The sequence below is a fragment of the Adiantum capillus-veneris genome, chromosome 2 (assembly GCF_014529385.1).
Source record: "Adiantum capillus-veneris isolate H3 chromosome 2, ASM1452938v2, whole genome shotgun sequence".
Classification (NCBI taxonomy): Eukaryota; Viridiplantae; Streptophyta; class Polypodiopsida; order Polypodiales; family Pteridaceae; genus Adiantum; species Adiantum capillus-veneris.
Genome location: NC_140932.1, coordinates 13928784 through 13952414, shown reverse-complemented (window position 1 = coordinate 13952414; position 23631 = coordinate 13928784). Strand labels below are relative to the sequence as shown.

Genomic DNA, 23631 nt, shown 5'->3' with positions numbered 1-23631 from the left:
CCGAGCCATGTGTGTACTTAGGTGTTAATCCCCGTTACACGATACCTTTGCAAAGTGCTCTGTGTGTGTCTAAAGTAAAGAATTTCGGGTGAAAGCCAACGCCTACTGCCCCACGGGCCGGTTTCATGGTTCCGTTGCTGGGACATCAATCACTTTTTCCTTAAAGAGTGAGCCTGGATTGTTTTGGGTAAAGACACAGAGTGCAGGAACGCGGGATTACACTATGGCCGACAAGGGGAAGGGCATTATGGAAGAGGGTTCCTCTTCAAAGGACAGGCAAGAGATCCCTATGGTTTTCGAGATTGGCGAGAGCTCACGGCCACGTCAGTCTGTACCTCCTGTCAATGTGAATGTCCCTCCAGTAGTACAGGGCTTTATGACTGGGCAACCTGAGGATGATGCGTTCAAGACTCAGTTAGTTGCCGCGATGAATGTCTTTTCGCAGCTGGTGCACAATGCAAGGTTTATGGAGTTCTTGCAAGCGCCACCAGTGCAACAACAAAATAGGCAACCTACGCCGCGTATGGAGCTTGTTGAGGGGTACTTCATGCAGCTCAGGAGGATAGGGAACACTCGCATGTTGCGGAGTCAGGGGCTCCAAAACAGGTTCCTCCCATCCTTGAACAGGTGGCTAGAGCGCCTATTCCACAGACTATGCCAGTTCAGCCCGCCACCTTTCAGAGCCAACATGCTGTCTTGAATGGACAGGGAACTGGATACCAGGCTATGCACCCAGTTTTTCCACCACCCACGGTACATCCTGGGTATTTCGGGGATGGATCAGTGTTCCAAAGTATGGTTGGTTATGCGCCTGGAAGTCAACCGTACATGCCAAGAACAGTGTTCGGGGGTATGCAAGGCATCATGCCAAACCCCATGTATGGTAGTATCGGCATGCAGCAAGGTTTTCACTGCAACCACGGCCAGTTTGGGGTGCCACAGGGTCATTTTGGTATGGCTGGTTTTTCTGGACAGCACCTAGATATTGCACCTCTGACGCAAAATGTCAATGGTCAAGATGTGTCGATCATGTCTACTACAGTGCCCATGTTGCAGACCATCCCTTATGACAACTTGGGGGCACTAGAGAAGCCAAAGGCTTACAAAGAAGGTGGTGCAACTGTAAAGCTCAGTACCTTCAGTGGTTTCGAGGATAAGACGAAGGCTCTTACCTTCCTCCAACAGTTTGATAAAGCTTATGCGGGAGGGAATTTTACAGAGGCCTCAAAAGTCAGGAAAGCTGCCACTTTCTTAAAGGACGATGCGCTCACATGGTGGACGACATTGTTAATGCAAGGACACGCACCCACCACTTGGGTTTACTTCAAGCAAATGTTTGCATCTGCTTGGCTGTCAAATGAATTTGAAGCCGACGTCATGACAGATTGGCACCAGCTTACTCCAGCTTCGTGCAAGAGCTTGCTGGAGTACAATAGGAGGTTTTGTAAAGCGTTACTCTCAAGGACCTCCTACAGATTTGTGCCATTGACAGAGCAGATAGAGAAGTACTGGTGTGGGCTACCTAAAGGGCTTCGCGATTACTGTACCAAGAACAAAGTGGCTACCCTCACTCAGCTTATAGAAGTTCCGAACACTGGTCTTGCCTTGTTGAAAGGAGAGAACAGTGGGTTTCCCAATAATGAGAAAGGAGGGCAGCAAAAGAAAAATTCAGCGAAGAAGCCCTTTGTGAAAACGGCTCCTGATGCGTCACAGGGGTCAGAAAAGGCCACCAAAGACAAGGATTCAGCCAGGACTTCTGGAGCGTAGGCAAAGAAACAGAAAAGCAAGCCTTTTGTGCGCAAGTCGCTCAAGGAAAAGAAGGTCCTAATGGCTAAGAACAAATGCTTTATATGCGAGCAGCCTGGTCACTTTGCTACTAATTGTCCACAAAGGAAAAGACCAGCTGACTCAGAGGATAAAGAAGACCAAAAAGGCAAGAAGCCTAAACCCACGGCAGGTTTAGTGCCAAACATGGTGGGTAACAGACCCAGCACAGATGGCAGTGAGTTATGCAGGGCATGGGGTAAAGTTAGGGATCAGACGGCACTCATCTTCTTTGATCCAGGTGCCAAAGCCAACTTTATCTCACCAGAGTTAGCTATGAAGCTAGGCATCAGAGCTGAAGAGATGGGGTACACAACAGAGGCACGGTTGGCATGTCCTAGCTACTCATAGTGTGTTACTCCCATCATTGGAAAACTGCATCAAGATATTCAGTCGTATGTGGATACAGAAGAGTTCTACATCATGCCGCTGGCAGGTTGTGACGCCTTGTTGGTGATCCCGTGGCTGTTCCGAGTGCATGGAGTCTTGGATGCCTACAACAAAAAGATCGTTGTACATCATAGGGGCAAAACTCACATCTTGGATGTAAAGCTTAAAGGAGAGTCAGTCCCTATTGTATCTGCTTCTGCTATCACTTCTATAATAAAGAATCATCTTTCTGTGTACTTGATTTTTGCACGTGATGTCTCAGATAGTGATCAGTCAAATTCATCTGTGTTAGATAAAGAAAGGTCAGCATTTTTGCAAAAGTTTAGTGACCGTTTTCTGATTCATTACCGCCGCAATTGCCGCCAAAGACCTGAGGACCATCGGATAGATTTGGTGCCAAGGTGTAGCCCACCAAATAGACCTCCCTACAGGGTTAGTGCGGCGCAGCAAAAAGAGATTATGGGCCAAGTTGAGGAGTTATTAGAGAAGGGGCTGATTCAGCCTACTTCTTCACCCTTTTGCTCCCCAGTGCTCCTAGTGCAGAAGAAGAATGGGCCATGGCTCATGGCGCATGTGTATTGATTACTCTGCGTTGAATAAGAATACCATCAAGAATAGGTTTCCTATTCCTAGAATTGATGATATTCTCGATCGTTTAGAGGATGCTGCAATTTTCAGCAGGATAGCCCTTAAGAGTGGGTACCATCAGATTCGTATAAGGCCAGAGGATGTGCACAAGACTGCGTTTAGAACGACATTTGGTCTTTATGAGTTTCTAGTGATGCCGTTTGGGCTAACAAATGCTCCTGCCACGTTCAACAAAATGATGGACCGGATTTTCCACTCGCATCAACAGTTTGTTGGGACGTTCTTCAATGACATGATAGTGTATTCGAAGAATGAAGAGGAGCATAGGCGTCACTTGACCATTGTGTTCGAAGAGCTACGCAGCCACAGGTTACTTGTCAATCCTAAGAAAAGTGAATTCTTCCTCGAAGAGATCCACTTTCTTGGCCACATAGTCTCAAAGGATGGTGTTAGAATGGATCCCGCAAAGGTCGAAGCTATCAAGACATGGCCAGACTTGAAAGCTTCTTGGGATTGTGTTCCTACTATAGAAGGTTTATCAAAAATTTTGCAGAGATAGCATCGCCTCTTCACGCTTTGCAAAAGAAAGAGGTCACTTTCAGATGGACCCAAAAAAAGATTTCAGCTTTTAGTCTCTTAAAGGAAAAGTTGACTTGAGATCCAGTTATTGTTTTGCCAAATCTCACGAAATCATTTGTGGTCCAGTGTGATGCGTGTGGCAGTAGCATCGGAGCAATGCTAATGCAAGATAGACGGGTAGTAGCTTATGAAAGCCGAATTTTGCAAGAGCCAGAGAGGACTATGGAAGTCTATGAGAAAGAGCTCTTGGCCGTGATTCATGCGCTTTCTAGTTGGAAGCACTACCTCTTAGCTGCTGATTTTGTTGTCCAAGCAGATCATCAGACCTTGCGATACTTCTTGACACAATCAAAGTTATCCGAAAAGCATATGCAGTCGGCAAACATTCTTTCCATGTTCCACTTCCAGATTATGCATGTGGAAGGCAAGAAGAATGTTGTGGCTGATGCGTTATCAAGAAAGCCACAAATTTCAGCTGTGACAATTCCTTATCATCATGAGCTAGATGACATGAAGGAACACTATACTGCTGATGAAGGATCTTTGAACGGTTACAAGAAGGGCAACATCACGAGCACTACCTCCTCAGAGATGGGTTTATGATGATGCATGGCAGACTTTGTGTCACTAGGCCACTGCGACATAAGGTCATGGAAGAGAGTCATGTCCCACCGTATGCAGGGCATCGTGGCATTATGCCACAGTTAAAGCAGTAGAGACATTCTTCTACTGGCCTACCTTGAGGAGAGATGTGGATGCCTTTGTGCGAGCATGCATAGTTTGCCAAAAGGTCAAGTTTGATAGGCAAAAGGCACCAGGGTTGTTACAACCACTGCCAATTCTGGATAAGCCATGGGAAAGCATTGCTATGGACTTTATCTTTGATCTTCCAAGAACGCCAACAGGGAATGATGGTATATGGACCATTATTTACAGGTTCATCAAGCAGGCCCATTTTATCCCTGTCAGGAAGAAGATAAAATTTGATCAGATGGCACGCTTGTTCATGTACACTGTGTTTAAGTTTCATGGTATGCCACAATCGATTTTCAGTGATCGTGATCCTCGCATGACCAGTTTGTTCTGGAGAGGATTGTTTGAGAACATGGGCACTACGCTCGAGTTCTCATCTTTGTTTCATCCACAAACTGAAGGACAGTCAGAAGAGGCTAATTCTACTGTCTTAGATCTGTTGAAATGCTATGTGTCAGATAATAAAGGCAAGTGGGAACAGTATTTGCCTATGCTTAAGTATGCGTACAATAATACGGTGCATTCGTCTACTGGCAAAGCACCTTTTGAGATTGTTCAAGGCGGCAAAAAAGTTCCTCCCATTTTGCATACAAAGGACAAGATCTTTGAGACAGATCGATATGTTGAGAACATGGATGAGATGTATAAGAAAATTAAAGTTGCCTTCGAGAAGACTCAGGCAAAGCAGAAAAAGGCCGTTGATCGTCACCGTCGTAAATTGCTGTTATCACCTGGTGATTGGGTTCTGTTAAGGATCGAAAAGGCAAGATTAAAGAAAATGAAGGGCAAGGAATGGTTGTTTCCTAAGCTCAGTATGCGTTACTATGGGTCTTTTCAAGTGCTTGACAAGATCAGTGATGTGGCTTACAGGCTGAAATTGCTTGATGCATGGAAGATTCATAATGCGTTTCACGTGAGTCTTCTAAGACCCTTCGTGGGTGATGTGCCAGAAGATATGTCAGATGAGGATCAGCCAGAAGTTGAGGAACTTGATGAGATCCTGGTACCTGAGCAAGTTTTGGCACATAAGGACAGAAAAAGTTAAAGGACAAGTTGCCAGACGCTATTTGGTGAAGTTCAAGAACTATCCGCCTATGGATGCAAAGTCGATGGAAGAGCATGAACTGTCAGAGTCACCAAATGTATTGCAGCTTTACCTTGAAGCCTTTGGGTTACATCCAACTTATGCCCCAACCCAACGTGTGTAAAGGAGGGGTAATGATAGAGCTAGTACATCAAATGTACATATGAATTCAGTGTAATAGATGGAAATGACAAAAGTATGAAGGTCTCATTAAGCCATTTGTATCCATGTGTTACGACCTTTCTTGTGGATACATGCGATGATAAAAGAGTGTTGATAGCACAAGATCATCAGGGGCGTGTATTTATGGTATGCAATCGAGGACGTTTGTGATTTCAACAGGGGGGTATGTCACGGGGACGTGGCAACTGTTAACTATGTCACGAGGACGTGGCAACTGCTAACTTTAGTTGTTGGTCTCTTTCCAATGGGTTTTGTTTTATTTTTGAGACCCTCTTTTTGAAGTAGCAAATGGTCGGACATTGCATGGCCAATGTGAACGGTGGGTAGTGGTCGGCACTGGAATTCGTATGGTAAGAGGATGTCTAGGCTCAGAGCAAGATCATATAAGTCCCCCCGTCGCACTTAGCAAGTTGGTGGATACTAGGAAGTGAACTCAATAAAGGCCTAAAGTCAAGGTGTGACTACCAACAGAAAGTGTCCGACAGTTGGGCCACATTGCACTTTTGGATACGGTCCCAATGAGGATAGATGGTCAGATGACCACAAGGAGCCCAACAGAATCATTTCCTAAAATTTAGGGAACTGCTATTTTGGGCCACGAAATGTGTTCGCGTCATTACCTTCGGTATGACTAGGGGAACACTTTACAACTCTGCCACGAAGTCAACTAGGCGACCAGTCGGGAGATTTTTAAGCGACGAGCCCGAAACGGGAAAATGCTTGTAAATGCGCCAAGTGTCAATTTTTCATGCACTTTCCTCCTACAAAAAAAAGGGCACTGATTTTTTAGCTGGGAAGAGGCCTCATTTGCTCTTTGTCTCACAGGTTAAGAGCTAGGGAGTGCTTCCTTTCCCTCTTATGTACAGTACGGTGCCAGGAGTGATGCCCTACACGCAACACACTGTTCTCTCTCCCCCCTATGAGCAATATGTTATGCCCCTCTAGTGGGCTTTTCATTTGACCAATGTACAGTTATGTGGGTTCATGCGCGATTGCCGAGGCAAGAGCCTCTTGCACAAGTACTCGATTAGCTAGCGGCTAATCCCCCACAAATACAGGTGAATTCGGAGAGGTTTCATGTGAGAAATCTCGTCCGATTCAAAGGGAAAGTAGCCCTACAGGCTACAGATGCGATCGGCATGCGAAACGGAGCCCAAAACAGGGAATTACAGCCTGCTGTGTATTTTTGCAGGTTTAGGGTTTCGGCCCTAAACGGACCCTAATACCCCCAGGAGATTCGGGGACGCAAGGGGACCGCTGTACAGGTGAACTGGCGCATTTTCGGGTCAGAAAACAGAGAATTCAGCGTGCTACAGATTCTCGCCAGGTTTTGCAAAGTGTCCGTATGCGTTGGGAAAGTCATCTATTGCGTGGGGATACTAACTGTGAAGCTGTCACGTGACACATCCAACCCTATGTGTCAGTGGACAAGCTACAGCACGACAAGGGTTCAATCAATCCAATCAGTCTAGATTTAGAAGTGATCTTGCACTTTTGTGAGTCTATTCGTAGACCGTGCATGCCAAGTCACTTAGTGTCGATGCATATCCTCTAGTTGCACACAGCATGATCATTAGTATTCCCATCAGAATCCATCAGAATCAGTTAGGGGAATTTTCCAGTGATTTTAGCATATTTTCCCTATTTTTGACATTTTTCACTTATTATTTTTAAGTGACTTTCCAACAAAAGTAGGTAGGGCAATTTTGCTAAGTTTGTATATAAGCAAACTAGAGCTAGCACTATTTGGAGAAGAGGCAGCAAGAGCACATGCTCAACAGGCACCTTCTCAGCAGAACCCTCAGCAGATCCTTGGCGTTTTGGTTCCTCCATCCTCGCCGCAAACATTAGCCCTAGCGTTTTTCTCAGTGCATCATCGCCATCACCACAGCTTGTGTAGCGTTTTTGCAGACCATCGTCAGTCAGCATCACAAGGTCCTAGCGTTTCCCTCCATTGCATGATCGCCATCATCAACAGGCAGCCCTAGCGTTTCTGATTTTCAGCCAATCATCCACAAAGGCCCAGCGTTTTTACTAACGCTCAGCAAGCATCAGCGTTTTTGGTTTTTCAGCCTTAGCGACATCAGGACAGCAGCGTTTTCAGCCTATAGCAGAGCAACAGATTCAGCCCCATTGGATGCAAAAGAACCCCCATTTTCAGCCCTCGAAAACGCAGCCAAAACAGTCATTTTCAGCCACTGAAACAGTCCCGAAATTCAGCAGTTAGAAGATCACAGGTTTCAGCCCTAAAGTCGTCGTCGTCATCACCGTCGTCGTCATCGGCATAGTCCCAAGTTGCATCAGTCCATTGCATACGTATTGTACCACTTTGTGCAATCATAAGTAGACCACTCTCGCCGACGAGAGTGGGGCCTTTGGAGGAGGGTTTTACAACGTCTCTGGTGTCGTATCTCTCTTCTCTCTGTATCTCTCAGTCTCATACACTTGCACGCACAGTGTCCATTCACTTTGTTTGTGATCATAGCATTCTCTCATTAAGAACGGAAAGCTCTACCTTCCATAAGAATAAAAGGAACCTTGAGCACAGTTCGGAGCACTCATCTTGAGCAAAAGCGCAAACAATCATTCCGTTGCACCCAACAGAAGCGTCCTAGTACAGTTATGCTGCCGAAATCGGGCCAGAACAAGTGTTTCTTAGCCTAGATTGTGCGGGGCAGCTCGTAGGAGATCATAGGTTTTATTCCCTCTATTAAAGAATAAAGAAATACCGAAAGGGGCGCCAATTTTGGGGCCTACAAGTTGTTGGCGTCTGCTCGGAGCATTCTAGCTTCCGAGCCGTGTGTACTTAAGTGCTAATCCCCGTTACAGGATACCTTTGCAAAGTGCTCTGTGGGGCGGTTTCAGCTGGAGTGGCTGAAGTTATGCTGTCTAAAAACGTTGGCTGCTGTCTATGAAAAACGCTGAATCTGGAAGGCTTCAACCGCTGAATTTGCTGATGCAAAACGCTGATATGCTGCTGCTGAAAATGCTGTCAAACTGTTGTAGAATCGCTGTTGAAACTGCTGTAGAATCGCTGCCGTAAATCCCTTGCTGAAAACGCTGGCCTGAGGTTGTCCAAAACGCTAGCATGCATGAGGGAATCTCTGATCTGTGGCTGAAATCGCCAAGTCTCCAAGGGCTGAAAATGCTAGGAGATATGGGTGAAAACGCGTGGTCCTTGTGTTGGTCTTGCTTGAGAATTGGCCTGTTGAGCAATGCTCCTACTGCCTCTTCTGCCAGAAAGTGCTAGCTTTGGTTTGCTTATATATTATCTTAGCAAAATTGCCCTACCTAGTTTCCAACACAAGTCACTTAAAATAATAAGTGAAATGGTCCCCAAAGAGTTGGTCTAACGGTAAGGCTTTGGCCTCTCAACCTACGGGTTGTGGGTTCAAATCCCCTGTTGGGTCACACTCTAGAGGGACACCTTGTGCTCACCTGGTGTTCACGTTGCTAGGGCTCTTGCCCTTGGACACTCGAGTGCATCCTCCTCCTGGGGTGGGTCACCCGAGGAGGAGGTTCCTAGCTGGTTGCTACGAGTTCTCTCCGTCGTTCCCAGCATGTGGTGCATCAATTAGGTGGCCATGGTGATGCCTACGCGTGGCTCTTGCCCGATGGTACGCGGCCCTTGCCCGACCATGTAGCATGGCTAATATTTGGAAGGGATAAGCACCTCCCCCTGTGGGCCCTCTGGTGTGTCGAAAAAAAAAATAATAAGTGAAATGTCAAAAAATAGGGAAAATAGGTCTATGCATTGAAAAATGCTCCTGATGGGTTCTGATGGTAATCTGATGATCATGATGCGTGCAACCAGAGGATATGCATCTACTCTAAGTGTCTGGACATGCACGGTCTGCGAACAGACTCACAAAAGTGCCAAATCACTTCCTATTCTAGACTAACTTGACTGAACTGAACCCTGGTCATGTTGTAGCTTGTCCACGGACACATAGGGTTGGATGTGTCACGTGACATCCCGTCCTTTTCAAGTGAGGTATTGGTACCGAACTGTAGGGCGTCGAGGGAGATCGCCAGCAACGTCTGGAATCCTGGAAAGGACTCTTCGCCGGTTTACTCTGATACGTGGGTCATGAGATACTTGAACTTCATAAAGGTCTGCAACGCTTGCTTCTATGGGCCGCGCCGAAAGCGACAAAGTCTGTTGTAGCTCCTTCCATGCTTCAACTTTGTCTATAGACGTAGGTCCACCTTCTTCAAGAATCTCCGAGGATGAAAATTCCTGAATCCACTTCCAACACAAAAACATGAACATACCCATTCCATGTAAAGTGATTGGAAAAAATATACTCTTCCTAAAAGACTGTGTATGCAATGTAGATGAACAAAGAGACGGAGTGCCAAATCGTACATCAAACACATGCAAAACATGAAATCCAAACTCGTCTTTCAAATCTAAATCAATCAATTGTGGCATATCACAATGGAAATGCCGATGCTTGATGCTCATTCCTTCTTGTGCTCTTTCTACAGTCGTGCCAAGGAAGAGACATGGAATGTGACTTCCTTGAATGCATACTTTGCAGCTTTTCATGAATCATCCGCATACATCCGTGCTCATTCATGAGTGAATCGTGCTCAACGTACAATGTGTCACGTGACACATCCCAACCCTATGTGTCCGTGGACAAGCTACACCACAGCAGGGTTCAGTCAGTTCAGTCAAGTCTAGATTAGTAGTGATCTGGCACTTTTGTGAGTCTATTCGTAGACCGTGCATGCCCAGTCACTTAGCATAGATGCATATCCTCCGGTTGCACACAGCATGATCATCGGAATTTTAGCATCAGTTAGAGTAATTTTCCAGTGCATTTAGTCTATTTTCCTATTTTTGGTTATTTTCACTTATTATTTTTAAGTGACTTTCCAACAAAAGTAGGTAAGGCAATTTTGCTAAGTTAATATATGAGCAAACCCAAGTTAGCACTTTCTAGCAGAAGAGACAACAGGAGCTTCCCGCTCAACAGGCAACTTCTCAGCAGTACCCCCCAGCACCCCCAACGTTTTTGGATCCCATCCTCGCCAGGCAAGTTCTCATCCTCAGCCTTTTTCCTTCCATAGCAGTCCCTCGCCATTAAGCACCTTTACTTGGCGTTTTTCCAAATTGGCAGTCATCACCATCACCCTCAGCACCATAGCGTTAGCAGATTGTTGCCATCGCCAGAGATTCATCAACATTAGCGTTTTTGCTATTTCAGCCCATTAGGCGTTTTTGGCAAGAGACAGATCCAGCCAGCGTTTTTGATTCTCAGCCCAAACCAGCAGCAGATACATAGCGATTTCAGCCCTATGGTCAGTAGCAGATCAGCCCCAAGATGGTTGCAGATGTTCCCCCATTTTCAGCCATAAAAACGCAGCCAAAACAGTCATTTTCAGCCACCGAAACAGTCCCGAAATTCAGCGATTAGAAGATCCCAGATTTCAGCCATTAAATCGTCGTCGTCACCACCGTCATTGTCGTCATCGGCATAGTCCCATTGCGTCAGTCCATTGCATACGCATTGTACACCTTTGTGCAATCAAAGTAGACCACTCTCGCCGACGAGAGTGGGGCTTTTACAACCTCTCGGGTGTCGTATCTCTTCTCTCAGTCTCATTCACTTGCACGCACAATATCCACTCACTTTGTTCGTGATCATAGCACTCTCCATAAGACGAAAAGCTCTCTTTCCCTAAGAACTAAAAGGAACCTTGAGCAATAAAGATCACTAATCTTGAGAAAATACAACATTCATTCCGCTGCACCTTACAATATGTCATGCCTTTGGAAAGGGATCACATAAGACGCTGACTAAAATACAGGAAACCATCACGAATGAAACACTCGAACAATGCGTGCTTACTAATCATTCGAACACATAGTACTTCCTGCAAGGGTTCTTTGGACCTAGGCTCGAGAACCAAGATCGGTTCGTCGTGTTTGATCAAATCGGCAACGAGGTTAGCTTCGCTAGAAAAAGCATCAACTAAACCATCATCCTTGTGAACAATCACGTCTTGATCATACAAATCATCATACTTGTGAGAAACTACATCTTGATCACGCAAATCATCATGCTCATCATTATCATGCAATTCATCATGCTTGTCATTATCATTCAAATCATTATGCTTTGGAGAAGAAAAGACCGAGAGTCTCCTTTTCCCGAATCTCTTGCATCTGTGCCTGAACTTGAGAAAAGAGTCGCAACATCTCTTTCATGTGCCGGTCGTTCATTGCTTGTCTTGCTTTGTTCTCGCGATCAAATTATGCTTCTCTTTCTTCGCGCTCACGATCAAATTCGGCTTGTCTTACTTTGGCTTCCAAGCGTGAGTACTCGCCCTCATGCGCTATGGCTGCCATTCTTTCTTGGTACTTACGATCAATTTCTGCCTTTCTTTCTGCTCTTCTTACTTTGCGTTCTAACTTGTTGTCCATAAACATCTATTCCAACTCCTCCATAGGAGTTAGTGCAATCCTTGGCGTAGATGGGGAAGGGGAGGGTTGGAAAAACCTCCTGGGGAGGGTTGGAAAAACCTCCTGGTGGGGAAATTCTTCTTCGCCTCTCTCAGGCTCATCACCTCCCAAGCGAAGTATCCATTCCGCTTCGAGTGATGACCATCCACTGAAGTCTTGAGTTCTTGTGGGTTCTTGTGGTCTTGGGTTCTTAAGTTCACGAGGAACTTAGGTTCTTGGGGGTCTTGGTTCTTGGGGTTCTTGACGGTCTTGAGGTTCGTGAGGTTCTTGAGGTTCTTCTTTCGCTTGCAATTTGTGTTAGAGAAGGATCTTCTCTTCACCCGAGTTCTACTCTTTTCCGCGGGCACACCCCTTGGCGGCCTTGCGCTCACACCAAGGTTGCTTTTTCCCACCTCACGTCGATTGGCCGGCCGCTAAGTGCACGGTCCGCTCTCAATGAGTGAAAAGAGGCACAAGGGGAGGCTGGACAAGCCCTTCTTTCTTGGGTTTCCTGTCACTCTTCAAAAACAAGATTAGGAACCGAAACGCCCAAGAGAACTTGGATTACGTGCGACCGCAACAAGCAAAAAAAATTCTTGTGGTTCTTTCCTTTAGTGATACAGAACACTGCCAAAGCTCTGATACCAATGTAAGGTGCAACGGAAGTGAATGTTGAACTTTGCTCAAGATGAGTGCTCCGAACTGTGCTCAAGGTTCCTTTTACTTACGGAAGGGAGAGCCTTCCGTTCCTTTAGTGAGAGAGTGCAATGGACACAAACAAACACTGTGAATGCAGGTGCTTAGACTGAGAGAGAGAGAGAGAGAGAGAGAGAGAAGAGCCAATTTCACTCTTAGCACCTAGTGCAACACAAAAATGGATGAGGGAATATCCTACCTACACACATCTTCTTGCTAGGAGAGTGTACGCCAATCAATGCTACCTAGTTGTCCATAAGGATTCAAAATGATGGGTATATAAGATGGCATTGCTAACAAATACATTGTTCCCACTTGAGGGAGACATGTACATTTACACCTATCTAGAAGACAACGCTGTCAAACCCTCCTCCAAGGGCCCCACTCTCGATGGCACGAGTGGTCTATGCTATTGATTGCACAACCTGATACAATGCTTTGGACTTGCCGACGATGTCGACGACGACGAGACGAGTTGAATCTAAGAATGCTAAGGGGCTGAAATCTGCAATGAATCTAAGTACTGATATGCCGAGGACGACGGTGCTGATCTGCTACTGTTCCTGCTACTGGAGTCGTTGAAGTTATGATGTCTAAAAACGTTGGCTGCTGTCTATGAAAAACGCTGAATCTGGAAGGCTTCAACCGTTGAATTTGCTAATGCAAAACGCTGATATGCTGCTGCTGAAAACCCTGTCAAACTGATGTAGAATCGCTACTGAAAACGCTATCAAACTGCTGTGGAATAGCTGCTGTAAATCCCTTGCTGAAAACACTGGCCTGAGGTTGTCCAAAACGCTAGCATGAATGAGGGAATCTCTAATCTGTGGCTGAAATCGCCAAGTCTCCAAGGGCTGAAAACGCTAGGAGTTTTGGGTGAAAATGCCAGGTCCTTGTGTTGGTCTTGCTTGAGAATTGGCATGTTGAGCAATGCTCTTGCTGCCTCTTCTGCCAGAAAGTGCTAGCTCTGGTTTGCTTATATGTTATCTTAGCAAAATTGCCCTACCTAGTTTCCAACAAAAGTCACTTAAAATAATAAGTGAAAAATGTCAAAAAATAGGGAAAATAGGTCTATGCATTGTAAAAATGCTCCTGATGTTTTGATGGTAATCTAATGATCATGTTGTGTGCAACCAGAGGATACTCTAAGTGTGTCTGGACATACACCATCTGCAAACAGACTCACAAAAGTGCCAAATCACTTCCTATTCTAGACTGACTTGACTGAATTGAACCCTGGTCATGCTGTAGCTTGTCCACGGACACATAGGGTTGGATGTGTCACGTGACACAATTGGAAAGAACTAGCCGAGAGCACAAGAAGATCTAAACCTACAAAGTATAGCTGAGAGGCTGAAGGAGAAGGGGTTAGGGTTTTTAATAAAAACTAACCCTACCCAGCTTATGGAGCACAGACCGAGGGGCCTAAAACCTGAAAAGTCAAAAGCTTGAACTCTGGGCTCATTTCCATAAATTGTGCTGGTTGGCTGACACGTGACACTCTTGTACGGATTTCCACGATCTGCGCGGCTGGTTTTGATAGATTTTGTGCAAGGCTTTTGGGCACCCCTTTTCGTATTTCTTTATTATTACTTCGCTGTAACAAACTGCTGACGTGTCAAAGCCTAAAGAATGGAGCCAACTTGCAGATGTGGGCCAAGGGGCCTAAACCCTAAGAAGAACGAGTAACAGAAGAAGTCTTACCAACTTATGGGGACCCCGTTCGATGGGGCGCCAAGTGACAAAGGATTAAAATAAAGCAGGGTCTGCACACACACACACACAAATTGATGACCTGGAAGATTTCCAAAAATTGCGCTGACATGATGACGTGGCAGGCTGTACGGATTTCCGCATTTTGCGTTGGCTGATGACGTGGCAGGCTGTACGGATTTTCGTGATTTACACTGACAACTTTTTGGCTTTGCTTTTGCACCAGATGCTTTTGAGTTTGAAGGCTTTATACTGTAAACTGCTTTTGGGACCTAGGGCCTTTAAATATGGGGTTAGGGCTCATTATATGGCATGCTTCCTGGAGAAGGTACGGAGTCTGGAGTACTAGCTTATACTGTCTTGATGCAATATAAAGAAATACCGAAAGGGGCGCCAAGGTTTAGGGCCAATACTCTCTAGGGTGGAATTCCGCCACTCCATGTCGCATGTCATCTCTCTCTCTCTCTCTCTCTCTCTCTCTCTCTCTCTCTCTCTCTCTCTCTCTCTCTCTCTCTCTCTCTCTCTCTCTCTCTCTCTCTTCAATTGTTAATGAAGTGCTAAAAGTCTGTTCAGTCTATTCTTCTCTATTGGCACGTGGTGCCCGTCGTGCAACATTCGCCAAGGTACAACTCCCCGAGGGTCCTCTTCTCTGGGACTACGTCTAGATACACTCTAAAGTGAGGCTCTCTGGGTACTTATAAACTTACAAGGGATGCCCAAAAGCAGAGTCCCAACAACATCTGATCCAAAAGCACTCACACCCAGAAGCTCTGACCGAACGAAACTCCACCGTTTCGTGTCGACTCTCTCTCTCTCTCTCTCTCTCTCTCTCTCTCTCTCTCTCTCTCTCTCTCTCTCTCTCTCTCTCTCTCTCTCTCTCTCTCTCTCTCTCTCTCTCGGAAAAAGTGAGGGCTGTATATTACTGAGTACAATGTAATCCCCAGTGGATGCCAAAATAGCCTATCACGTGAGGTGAGTCTCATGTCCGCTCTCTACAATCGTTATGCATGAGTCTGGCTTGTGTCATGTCATGTGTGGAGGATACATCCGACAGGGGACTAATGGTAGAAATACATACATATGCTCCCAACACAACATACACCACATACGCACGTCGCACACACACATGAGCATATATCAACACAAAGTTCAGCATACTGAGTTTTTGTCATGACTCCAAGTCTACATAAGGACAAACTTGTTTTGACAAGATGGGGGTAAAACATAAACATTCACTTGTAAATCAGTATGTTTGCACACACTCCGTTATGCAAAAAAAGGGTGCCCAAAGCATGGCAACCTATTTACTAATGGCGGGTGGAACACCTTTAAATATGGCTACACACCTGCACATGCAAATTTTCAATGAAAGTTCTCTAAGTCAGTCATGATTGGCTGGAAACAAAAGATGAAAACCATCACCAAATTTTGGCAGCATAGAGGTGCAGTCCACAACTCCATGGATTATAGCACCAAGCTGGAATCTAGGTAGGTTCTGGCACTCTAGAGATTAGGCAGTGTGTCAACTCTTCCACGCTCATTTCCTACATGTAAGGTTTCAAATGACGTTTCAAATGACTAGTCTGCACTAGAGTGGCAAGTGTCGACACATACTGTAGCCAGACAAAGAAGATTATGATAGACTCATGATTGTGAGTCAAAGTTTTGTTTAACTCTAGTAAAATAATCATTATCTATGACCTTATTTTAGTTCTATATAACAAGCCAAAACCTTGATAATAGGTGCATGCCAACAAATAATGTCGTTTCTTGTGGTTCATATCAGTAAGCTTCTAATAATAACCTTCACCAGCATCAAGGTAAAATTGCTTGCAGGCCTTGATAAATTCATGTTTAATAAATTGTTGTCTAAGTGTTCTTGAGAATCTCATGGTGCCATATTAAAAAAAAAACTTTTCCCTTAAGAGGCAAAAACAGTGTATCTACAGATATGTGAACATAGACTGTGATATTTAAAATGACCACACACAGCCCAAAAAGATGCCCAACCTGAGCAGCAAAATCATCAGACCCGCCCTTGTCGATCCCCTCCTCATGATGGGCATCCATGTCCGCGTCCTCTGCATCGTCAGGAATCTCTCCGCCGTACACTTCATGCTCGTCGTCCATTCTTTTTCAAGGCTGTGTGTAGGCCCAGAAGATAAATATTACAGAAAATGCATACAAACAACCTTCAGTGCCCGATTACATACACAGCCCATTGCAATTACAAAGGACAAACCTCCACGGAATACGCAAGAATCCCTGAGTCGCGAAAAACCCTAGCCTGCGGAAAAGTTATCCTTGTAATCAGAGGTCGCTTGCTTCTCCTTTTTTAACTCCGGGTAACCAAAAGCGTGTCCTTTAAATATTCTAGGGTTGTCAGTCATTCATATATTCTTACAAGGTTAATGTGGTACGATCCTAATCAGTAATTTAGGGTTCTAAAACTATCAAAATTCTGCAATTAAAACAGAAGTGAATGTTAGAATGCAATTTTGGCAGATAACTAAACGATTCAATATCACCCAAGGCGTGTTTCAGTGTGCTCTCATCACACCTGTTGAAGAGGGACAAAATTGTACTCAAGTGTTGAAGTCTTTTAATTATTCCACGATGCCTCAATAGTCTCAAGACCCTTTGATATTATAACATTGCCCACATCAACACTTTCCTATAGACATTATGTCACATGATGCAATAGATTAAAAATTGTTTATGAATGAATGTGTTCATATACATGTTAATTTACAACGTTATTTTACTTATGCTAGATGTGTCATTCTTAGAGTTTACAATGCACCATCTTGTAGTATAGAAGATATAGAAGATATATACCTTATACAACAAATGTGATCAAAAGAATTGTCTTCTAGCTAAGCATATTAGTACAATTTCAATACATCAATCACTTAGAGCATGCCCTACCTGCTCCTTCAATTTCTCTTCATCCTCCTCTACGATGATCCAGTTCTCTTCCAACAATTGATGGCAAATTTTCCCTTTTCATTCGAGCTTTGTAACAAGTGTATTTTAGCTCCATGCGCATTCGATAAAGGCCATACATTTCCACCGTTGTATTGACAACTTGCTTGAACCATTGTTTTCCATATGTTGCTTCGCCATTGGGGATGGCCTTTAGGGCGTCCCAAGCAAATTTGATAGACGTTGGTGCAGACAAAGTTGGTTGACATAGAAGATGATATGGGCAGGTATGTGCAGGCTAGCAGATGTAGGGCAAAGGGCCAGAGTAGCTACAAAGATCCTGGGCAAACAGGTAGCAGCGGATGTGTATGGCTGATGGGGTTTATAGGCCAAGAAGAGCTCCAAAAGGGGCTGATTTGGGTGGCAAATAAATGAGGGTCAAGGTGCAATCTTTTTGCCTAAAAGTGTAGAGCTTGAAGTGTTGAAGGAACAGGTCTAAACGGCTCATCAAACAGAGCTACAAAGCCCAAGATATTTGAGTTTGAAGGTCCAGTGTGTAACATTTAATGGCCTAAAAACTTGTGTGTAGCGGAAATTAACATGAATATAGTGGGCATTTCATTAGAATAGATTCCTAATGAGAATTACAAGAGTGCTTGGGTGGAGAGAGCAACAAAAAGCATAACACCTAGTTAGATAGCATAAACAATACTTTCAAAAGAGAGAGAAATTAAGCTATTGACAACAGTTGAGGACCAGATTTGCATGGAGCCGGTCCCCCCTCCAAAAGGCTTTGTATTATGGTTTCTCCCATCAAGAGAGACATTGTACAATACAATTCTTTGTGTTCCTTCAAGACTAGCTAGTGCAATGAAGATGAAAGCTTCATGCACTAAGCAAAACACTTAGCAAACACAACATCAATTATCCCCGGTCTCAGACCCAAGACCTCACACACCTTCAAAGATGGTGAGAGCTAGCAGGGTATGAGAGTAGATTGAGAGGAAGAAGGAGTATCTTACGAGAAAGATGTACATCTCCTCACATAATCACTCATATTAGCATAGCTTAGCTTAGTAATTAGCTTGGTAGAGGAGATGAGCATGCATTGGAGCTTGGCTCTTGGTTGGATTTGCATCCACATGCCAAGAGTGTGTCGATGTAGGCTTCTATTTCACAATCTTGGAGTAGGTGATGAGCTCTCCATTAAAGCTTGGGAAGAGATAGTCTTTTTCTTGCTTCTCACATAGACTGTGTGAGAGTGTGTGTGTGTGATAATGCCTTCCAAAAATCAGCCCCCTCTCTCCTTTGGGCGACCCCTCTTGCTATTTGCTCTTGCTATCCTCCCATTGGACCTCCCTAGGACTAGCCAAAAACAATTAAGCATCATAAGTGATAGCCTTCTGACATGTGTCCCCCTTTCCCCTTTTGTGAGAGCTTTAGGTAATTTAATAATTCAACTAAACTCTCATTGGACCCCTTTGCCTCCTGGCCAATAGGAATCAGGCAAGCCATTGGGCTGTTGAATGCTCATTGGACCCCTTGGAAGACTGTCCAATAGTCTTCTAGAGGACTTAATTCTCATTGGTTCTTTTATTAAGTGTTTTTTAAATTAATTAAACTAGATTTACTCTAGCCTAATTCTCATTGGTCCACCTCCAAGGCCATCCAATAGGAATTGGGTACACCTTGTGGGCATCTGGCCTAGGGAGCTAACATGTGTCCCTCATTCCCTTTGTGTAAAGGGAGCTTGTGTGTGTGTGTGTGTGTATTTGTTACCATATACATGTGGTAGTGATGTGTGTGAACACACTAGGACCGCCGGGGCATTTTTTCCCTCTTTAGGAGGTTTTTTCCCCCGTGCATTGTATATACGCCCATCACTCTAGGGCTATCTATTTTTTCCATTGCACACTAAGTAATACACTCTCTATTGTGTGCCTTGAGCTTCCTTCGTCTTCTCCAAGCTGTGTGTGTTTCTCTGCAACCCTAATTCCAACAATTGGTATCAGAGCAGGTCACGTCCTCCCGGGCTTAGTCGCCAGCTGCTCCAGCACACGCCTGCTCACTTTCTCCGATTTCAGTGAGCTTTGGCAAGCGTTCGCAGGTCGTCTGCTCAGAATTTTGATTTGGGCTCATTTCGGCCTCCGTTTCCACTACGGGCAGTACTGCACAGGCTATTTCGTCATTTTGTGCAGATTTTCTGTCAGTGCTGTTTTCTGCATAACAGGTGCCTTATAGTCTTCTACGTTTTGTGCTATATAGCACAAGTTGTTCCCGCTCCATTTCTCCTATTTTCGGGCAGTTTTCACATCAGGTGCAGCATTTACCATGGCTGACAACAACAACACAGATGTGTTCAAGATGTTTGCTGCTGAGGACAGGTTGGATGGGGACAACTACCCTATGTGGGCTTATATGATGCAACACGTTCTTGTGTCAAAAGGTGTCTGGAACATTGTGCAGGGCATTGATGTACGTCCTGGTTCTGAAGATGTAGGCGATATTGAGGATGTTGCAGGTCTTGCTGCAAGGATTGCAGCTGTTAGAGTTGTTTTGCCTACAGCAGAACAAGCTCGTTGGGATGTTAAGGATGCGCAGGCTCATGCATTGATTGCGTTGTCTGTGAAGCGCACCATTATTCCTCACATCCGTTCAGCAAAATCTGCAAAACAGGCTTGGGATATTCTAGCAGGTCTTTATGCAAGCCGCAATGAGGCTAAAATTGCTTTGCTGCGTAAAGAGCTAGAGTCGAAGATTATGCATGAGGAAGATGATATGGACACTTTCCTTGCTAGTGTCAAGGATATCAATGAGCAACTCATTTCTGCAGGTGAAGTCATTTCTGACAGTTCCCTTGTGCAGACTGTTCTTGATGCCTTACCAGATTCCTACCAGACTTTTGCTAGTACTTGGAGACTGATGACCCAAGGAAATCCTGAAGTTGTCAAGTTTGATGCATTATGCACATTGCTATTGCAAGAGTCACTTTCTAGAAAAAACAGGACTAGGCAGCGTGCAGTTGAACAGGCTTTTATTGCTTCTCAAAGAAAGGGTGGTAACAGTAATGCAGCCACTTCTTATGGTTCTGCTGCGAGTGGCAAAATTTCTGTTCCTAATGCTTCTGCTGGCAGCACTTCGTCTGGCAATTCTGGTGATAAGGGCAAAAAGAAAATGCGTTGCCATTATTGTAAAGCCAATGATCACTTGATCAAGTCGTGTCCTAAGTTGAAGGCCAAAGAGGCTAAGAAGAAAGAGGGTGGTTCCACTGCAAATGCTGGTTCCACTACAAATGCAGCCATTGTTGAGTCTTCTGTGAAAGGAGATTGTGATGCTGATGTTGATGCAGAATGGGCTTTTAGCGCAGAGTGCACTTACAATCCTGCTGTCCATGATGCATGCTTGTCAGTTGCTGCAGATTCACATGTGTGGTATTTCGACAGTGGTGCTACAAAGCACATTACCTCACATCGTGAATTGTTTACCTCTCTCGAGTCTGTCCCTCATGGGAATTCAGTCACTTGTGCCAACAACGCCTCTTATCCAGTTCAGGGAGTTGGAAAGATTGTGCTCACTGCTGCTAATGGCAGTTCCTTCACACTTGTTGATGCACTTTATGTACCTGGGATCAAGAAGAATCTATTGTCTGTATCCGCACTTGCTAGACTTGGACTTGTAGTCAAATTTGTGGATGACAGATGTACAGTTCATGATCTCAGTTTTGGTGATGAAATTGTTGCATCTGGGCTTTTGTGCCGTGGGCTGTATAAGCTCACTTTGTATGACAAGTGTGGACAAAATTTTGCAAATGCTGTTGCAGATTCAAGGGCTATTTCAGATGCAAAACTTTGGCATGCACGTTTTGGTCATCTGAATTTTGCCAGTTTGCTGCGTTTGCAGAAATCTGATATGGTTGCTTCTTTGCCGCCTCTTGAAGCACCTATCAAACATGTTTGTGAAGGTTGTATTCTGGGTAAAATGCAGCGTTCTAAGTTTCCAAAGGATGGTTCAGTTAGGGCCACATGCAGGTTGCAACTTGTGCATAGTGATGTTTGTGGGCCCATGCAAACTCCGTCCTTGGGCAATTACCTGTACTTCGTGACTTTCATTGATGATTACTCCAGGCATGCATGGGTATTTCCGCTTAAAGCAAAGTCCGAAGTTTTTATGTGCTTCAAACAATTTTTGGCTATGGCTGAAAATGTCTCAAAATGTACTATGGGCACCCTCCGTTCTGATCGAGGGGGGGAGTATATGTCTCATGAATTTAATGCATTTCTGGCTAGTCGTGGGATAAAACACCAATGTACATTGCCTTATACACCTCAGCAAAATGGTGTTGCTGAGAGGAAAAACAGGTTACTAACGGAAATGGCACGATGTATGGTCAAAAGTCAAGCTTTGCCGCATTCTTTTTGGCTTGAGGCCATCATGTGTGCCACTTATGTACTTAACAGGTGTCCTACGAAAGCTTTGCAGTCTATTACTCCATATGAAGCATGGCATGATAGAAAACCTTCTATTGAGCACATGCGTGTTGTTGGCTGTTTGGCATATGCTTTGGTGCCACAAGTGCAGCGCAGAAAATTGGATGATAAGGCTGTCAAATGTATTTTTGTTGGTTATAGTGCTGAAAGCAAAGGTTACAGGTTGTATCATCCGCAAACAAAACGTATTTTGGTTTCACGGGATGTAGTGTTTGTGGAAGATTCTGTTCAACCCTTGCTGTCATGTACTAGAGACAGTAATGTAAGCTCACAGGACATTTATGACACTTTGTTGCCTCTTTTCAGTGGTGGAAATACGAATGTAAGTTCCAATGAGGCAAATGTACAGCCTATGGGGGTTTCTGAAAATGTTTTAGAACAGCCTATTACTGATGCAGATGTACATGATGTACTTGATGAGGAAAGGGCTGAAAATGAGCAGGCTAGAAGTATGCCAAAATGGCTGGTGCACACTTTGCGTGACAGTAAATTGGATGCACCTTTATCTAGTCGTACTCGTTCAGGCTCTCGCCATGCATCTTATGCATCAGATTGTTATGCTTTGGCTGTGTCTAGTTTACATGATGTTGAGGAGCCTCTGTCTTTTGATGAAGCACAGAATTCAGAAAATTGGATTGCTGCCATGAAATCAGAATATGATGCACTTATAGAGAATGACACATGGACTTTATGTGATTTGCCTCCTGGCAAAAAGGCCATTGGTACGAAGTGGGTTTACAAGTTGAAACGCAAACCGGATGGTGAGATCGATCGCCATAAGGCTCGACTTGTTGCAAAGGGTTATGCACAACAAAAAGGCATAGATTATGAAGAGACTTTTGCTCCCACTTGTCGTATGACTACTGTGCATTTTCTATGTGCATTGGCAGCTCATTTTGGTTGGGATGTACATCAATCAGACATTGTTACTGCTTTCTTGAATGGTGACATATTTGAGGAAGTTTATGTAACGCAGCCTCGCGGTTTTGTCATAAAAGGACAAGAGGACAAAGTGTGCAAATGTAAGAAGGCTTTGTATGGGTTGAAGCAATCTCCTTGTGCTTGGTATGAGAAAGCTGACACTCATTTGGTTAAACGAGGCTTTCGTAATAGTCCAACAGAAAGCACATTGTATGTAAAGCGTGAGGATGATGTATTTCTCATTGTGGTTCTTTATGTTGATGATTTGCTGATCACTGGACCAAATGAGAGACATATTGCTGAATTTAAGGCTGATTTGAATGCTACTTTCAAGATGAAAGATTTGGGGCTGTTGCATCATTACTTGGGTATACAGTTTAAGCAGTGTGATGGTGGTATTGCCTTGTGTCAGAAAAGTTACATAGAGACATTGCTATGTAAGTTTGGACTTGAGGATTGCAAACCTATTGCCACTCCCATGGAAACAGGTTTGAAGTTGAGTCTACATGATGCTGGCGATCCTGCTGATGTCACTCTTTACCAAACTGCTGTTGGCTGCCTCATTTATGTATGCAACACGAGGCCAGATATTCAGTTTGCACTCTCGCAGGTCAGCAGATTTATGCATAGCCCAGGGTCTAAGCATTGGCAGGCTGTCAAGAGGATTTTCCGCTACCTTAGTGGCACTTTACATCTTGGCTTGTTTTATCCCAAGGGGGGATCATTGCCGCCAGACTTACATGCTTTTTCGGACTCAGATTGGGCTGGTTGTTTTGACACGCGAGTGTCCACAAGTGGTTTTTGTTTCATGCTTGGCAGTTCATGTATATCATGGTTGAGCAAGAAGCAACCTACTGTGGCCACTTCGAGTTGTGAGGCTGAGTACAGGGCAGTCTTCACAGCTACGGTTGAGTGTGTATGGCTCAGACGCCTTATGGCTGACTTGGGTGTTGGACAGGACACTGCCAACACTATCTTCACTGACAGTCAGAGCGCATTGGCAGTTGCGAGGAACCTAGTTTTTCATGCTCGCA

The 23631-nt window shown here is 44.6% G+C and overlaps 1 protein-coding gene across 1 annotated transcript in view; it reads right to left on the bottom strand.

The window, feature by feature from the left end:
• Nucleotides 1-16661, bottom strand: part of LOC147462395 (polyadenylate-binding protein 2-like) — a 50112-nt gene extending 33451 nt beyond the window's left edge. The window contains exons 1-2 of the mRNA XM_086483803.1: nt 16507-16661; nt 16275-16406 (exon numbers count right to left, since the gene is read on the bottom strand). Coding sequence (XP_086339929.1) covers nt 16275-16394 — 120 coding nt within the window. The 5' untranslated portion in view covers nt 16395-16406; nt 16507-16661. The remainder of the gene's footprint in view (nt 1-16274; nt 16407-16506) is intronic.
• Between the last annotated feature and the right edge of the window lie 6970 nt (nt 16662-23631).